The 4,507-nt window shown below is 57.3% G+C and overlaps 1 protein-coding gene across 2 annotated transcripts in view; it reads right to left on the reverse strand.

The window, feature by feature from the left end:
• Gad1 (glutamate decarboxylase 1) overlaps nucleotides 1-4,507 on the reverse strand; it is a 35,310-nt gene that overhangs the window by 28,958 nt on the left and 1,845 nt on the right. For both annotated transcript variants that reach the window (XM_010606964.2, XM_010606965.3), the window contains exons 2-3: nucleotides 4,299-4,443; nucleotides 1,035-1,097 (exon numbers count right to left, since the gene is read on the reverse strand). In XM_010606964.2, the coding sequence (XP_010605266.1) occupies nucleotides 1,035-1,097; nucleotides 4,299-4,380 (145 nt within the window). In that variant the 5' untranslated portion in view covers nucleotides 4,381-4,443. The remainder of the gene's footprint in view (nucleotides 1-1,034; nucleotides 1,098-4,298; nucleotides 4,444-4,507) is intronic.

Consider the following 4,507-nt stretch of genomic DNA (forward strand, 5'->3'; position numbering starts at 1 on the left):
GAGCTCGGGGTACCTCGGGCCGGCCAACTCCGCTATCTCCCGCGCGCAGCGGCTGACCGGTGGCTCTTTAATAAGCCCCTCGTTAATCTTCCCCCGCCTCTCTACTCCCTGTCCGGGGACGCACGTATTTTCTAGACAGATAAGGCCAGGGAATTTTAGACGGTGACACGTAGCAAGGAAAGCTAGTCCTCACTGTTCAGTTGGAGCCAGCCAGCTGTTTGCCTTCAAACAAATCTCGTTTTTCCCCCTTTAAAAAATTTTTAGCTCAGTGGTTCCGCTGCCTGCCTTGCAGGCACAAGGTGCCGAGTTCAATCCCCAGTACCAAAAAAAAAAAAAAAAAAAAAAAAAAAAACCTCCCTTGGGCGTTTGCATTCAGACCCTCACGTCTCCAGGGAGCAGAAAACACTTCTTTTTCCTCCTCAGCAGATCCTGCCAGAAAACCCACTGCCACCCCGCTCCCCCGCGATCCCTCTCCTTTGCTTCCTGGCCTTCAAGGCAACGCTCCGCAAACCCTCTGGCCTGAGCGGCCGGCACCTCCCCTAGGCAGGTCACCGAGGTCTGCAGCCAACCCATTCGCTTGGCCCCGGAGGCTCCAAAGAACGAAATCCAAATCCCTTACGGCATCTCGGGCGAAACCCGCAGGTGGCAGAGGCCACTTCCAATGGGCCCACACCCGGGAGAAGGTGGAGAGCGAGAGTGGGCGAACTTGAAGGGCAAGGGTAGTTGTCAGCCACAGCCTTAGGCAGATATGGAGCCTTCGGTCTGCTCTCCTGGGAGGCCAGGACAGTTCACCTTTTCCGAGAGCGACCTTCGAGACTCAGGCGCGCAGGTCCGAGCCGCCCCGGCGGGGGCTGCCGCACGGGGGCGCTGAGTTCCCGTTTGACACCGAAGGAAAAGGTCCTTGGGCAGTGAGCGTCTCCCCTGGGCGTGGGCGCTACACGCTAGAAAACCAGACCCATCTGCGTTCATCCCCCCTCCAAAGCCAAGAGGTCTACGCGCCGCGCCCCGGGGCCCCAGCCGGCCGTGTCACTCACCGCAGATCTTCAGCCCCAATTTTCGGGTGCATCCATGGGCCACACCGCACCAGGTGTCATAGGCTAGGGGGACAGAGCGAGAGAAGGAGCTGTCAGGGAGGCTAGGCCCGTACGAAGCCGTGCTGGGCAAGGGTTTTCTCGGGAGGGGGAGGTCTTCAGTGCATCTCATTTAAAGCTCTTTTCTTAGTGGAAATAGGAGCCAGGTCCTGGGCCTGCAGGCACCCTCGTGCCCTCTCCTTCCTTGCTTCCAGCTCCCAGAGTCTCTGACACACACACACACACACACACACACACTCGCCCGAGACTCGGTCCAGGTGGGGCCAAGGCGTAAAGGGTCAGGCCCTGCCACTCAAGCTCCTGAGCACCCACAGGCCGGGTCTCGTGGCCTAGGCCTGCAGGTTCGAAGGGCGACAACACCGGCGTGGAAAGGGAACGCAGAGGCATCTGGGACCGAGACGTCTCATAATTTCTTGGCGGGTCTCCAGCCGAGTGGCAGCTTAAAATAAACTGGCATGAAATGGGGTCGCGGAAGAGTTCAAGAATTAATTGGGTGAAAAATAGTATTTGACTAGATGATCGGACTTGCATGGCTGCTCTTCCGTCCGACTTGGAGTCGGGAAGACAATAGCGCACCTCCGGTCCTCTTCCCGAGCCCCTCTTCCCAACCTGACCCTCATTAACCCCTCTCACGGACATTTCGGGTCTTGAGCAAGAGAATGGAATCAGGCACCTTTTATCCGAGTCGGAGCCGCGGGCCGAGGGGCGGCGGGGGCTTCACCAGCCCTGGCTCCAGGGCCTCTGTATTTCCCTGCCTCCGCGGGCAACTTCCAGTGCCGAGGGCGAAAGGCAGCCCCGGGTGTCGAAGCCCCGTGCAGGATGGCGTGCCTGGCCCACCGTGAACCCCTTCAGAACCCTCAAAGCAAGCAAAGCAAAGCGCCTCCAATGTCCCATCCCCCACCCACCCCAGCGGAGCCTCCAGCAGCGCGGGTGTTGGCTGCGATAAGCAGAGACGTGTCCTTTAAACCGCGGCACAGCAGTCTCGAGGGGAGAAGAAACGGCCTGATATGTCATCGATGGACTTCCACTGGCGGACAAGAAATCAGCGGGACAGCAAAACCCTAATAAAAATAATACCGGGCTTGTAAAGAGCCATTTCTATCCAATAGTGTGCTTTCACTTTAAACGCCATCTCATCTAATCCTCAAAACAACCCCGGAGGATTGCTGATGTGAGACTCGTTTGACAAAGTACAACACTGCCTCAGAGAGGTTAAGCGAGTTTTCCAAGGTCACTCAGCGGGAGCTTGAAACTCTGACCCCTTTACTTGGCAATAATAGGAGCTACAAGGAAAGAAAAGAAAAGGGAGGTGAAGGGAGGGAGGAGAGATGTCCCTCTGATTTCTCTGGAGTCGTGGTTTCTAGTGTGTTGGAGGGCAAGGCCCGCTCCTTGCCCTGCTCGGGGTTGCTGGAGAAAGAGTAAATTTGTGAAGAGTTAGCAAGGAAAGCTTCCCGGAGACCTTGAAGGGGCTGAGAAATAAAGCCAGCTGGGAGGGCAAGGGTGTGTTTGCAGGGCGTGGGGGGTACCATGGACAGTGCGAGGCGAGTGCGAGAGCGGCCAGGGGCCTGACCCCACCGCGGGACTGCCGAGGGCGGGTACTCCTATTGCAGCGGCCCGTCCTCCGTTCTCTGGCGTCCACTTCGGTGGCTTCAGGGTGTGCCAGGCCACGTGTGGACCGTCGCCTCTGCTCGGAGTCGCACCTGGGGCTGGGCATCCACCTATTCAGGCGGTGGACCGGGTAACAGCCACAAGGGGCTTGGGGTGTGGGGAGGTAGATGAATGCAAATGGCCCCCAGACCCACGGGACAGAAAGAATGGTGGGGTGGGGGGATGGGGAAGGATCAGAAAAGAAATCTATCCAGAGGCCAAAGAAACAGACAAAAGGCGGGCAGGCCTCGCGCCGCTCCCGGCAGGCTCACGTGCCACCAGGGCTGGCAGCTCTCCCGCGCCCCTCTTTGTTGTGTGGCAATCGCAGCCCGCCTGCGTGGCGGGAAAAGGGAACTGGAACGCGGCCTGAGGACTTGAGACAAGGCCTTCTGCACCGGAGCTAGCGACAAAGGACTGGAGAGGTGGCTTTGCCAACAACCCCTCTCCACTTTCGCTGATGAGGATAATTATTGTGTCGAGCTCATAGAAAGTGACATAAAAGCACAGCAGTAAACACTCCTAACCACACTGTCCTCCCCCTGTCTCTCCTAAATAGAAATTTTGGGGCGGTTACTGTTTGGAACTGATGGACATTTGGCGAGGGGTGGGGTGAGGGAACAATTGGATCTAACGTGGAAAAAAATGTCCTCCTCCTCACGCCTCTACCGAGAGGTAAAAACTAAATCTGAATTAAAAACAGATTCTGCAAATGGTCACGGAGGGAGTAGAGCTAAGGATGGAGAGGCATAAATTCCCCCGCCCCTTTATCCGGTTTCTCCGTCTCTCCAAGACTTGTCACCTGCTGACAGGTCTCTTGCCCAAGAGAAAGAAGCAGGGCGTTAGCTCCTCCCGCCGGGCAAACCTTTCTGCCTTCTCCAGTTACCCCCTCTCACCACGCAGACTGCTGCCCGATCCCCCACCCGCCCTTTTTTGTCTGTGAGATGTAATTAATTGTACGAAGTGTCGAAGCTCAGACTCAAACATTTTTTTTAATGCACCTTTCCCTGCCCGTGGCTTCTCCCTCCCTCTTCAAAAGCTCGACGCAAATTTGGAGCAATTAGAGACCCCGAGTTTTCTAAAAGCTGCAATTAACGTCGAAATTTCCGCTGATTATAGACTTTGAGCACAGCGCAGAGGGAAAGGAGGAGGCGGAGGTTAGATCTTAGCTCAACGAAAGCCAGAGACAGAAAACTCAATTCTCGCTGGGACTCTCGGTTCCCCACCGCCCCTTGCCCTGACCCCTGTTGTCCCGGTAAGCAAAGAAACCACACACAACAGAACAACAGCGCTCTCTGCGCGCGCCCCTCCTCTGCCGCGAAGCCCCTAGCCAACGCCGCCGCCTGGACCCTTCAGTGCCCTTGTCCTTCAGTGTCCTAGGAGTAACCTGGCGTCCCTGACAGCCAAATGACCTCTGGCAGGAACCTGGGTCAGAGCCCCATTTGTTTCCCAGCCTCCATCATCTCCGTTTTCCTCTTTCCCTTTCCGCCAGCGCCGACGTCCCAGCGCCCTCATCTCATCTTCCCTGCAGCCCATTTGATAGGAAACTGGGGCAGGACCTACTTGTGGGGCGCAGGTTCGTGGTATTGGGATCCGTTCCCGCGTTCGAGGAGGTTGCAGACGAAGAAGGGGTCGAAGACGCCATCAGTCTGGTTGTCCCGGGGCCTCTGCTCTCCGGGGTCTTCGGCTGATCGGGGGCAGGAATAGGCTGCAAGGAGAAGCGAGAGCTGTGTGGGGAGGGCTTCCGGGGTCCTGGCACCGGCGGCGACGGA

This window comes from Fukomys damarensis, unplaced genomic scaffold (genome assembly GCF_012274545.1).
Source record: "Fukomys damarensis isolate Sample0158 unplaced genomic scaffold, DMR_v1.0_HiC HiC_scaffold_26, whole genome shotgun sequence".
Lineage (NCBI taxonomy): Eukaryota > Metazoa > Chordata > Mammalia > Rodentia > Bathyergidae > Fukomys > Fukomys damarensis.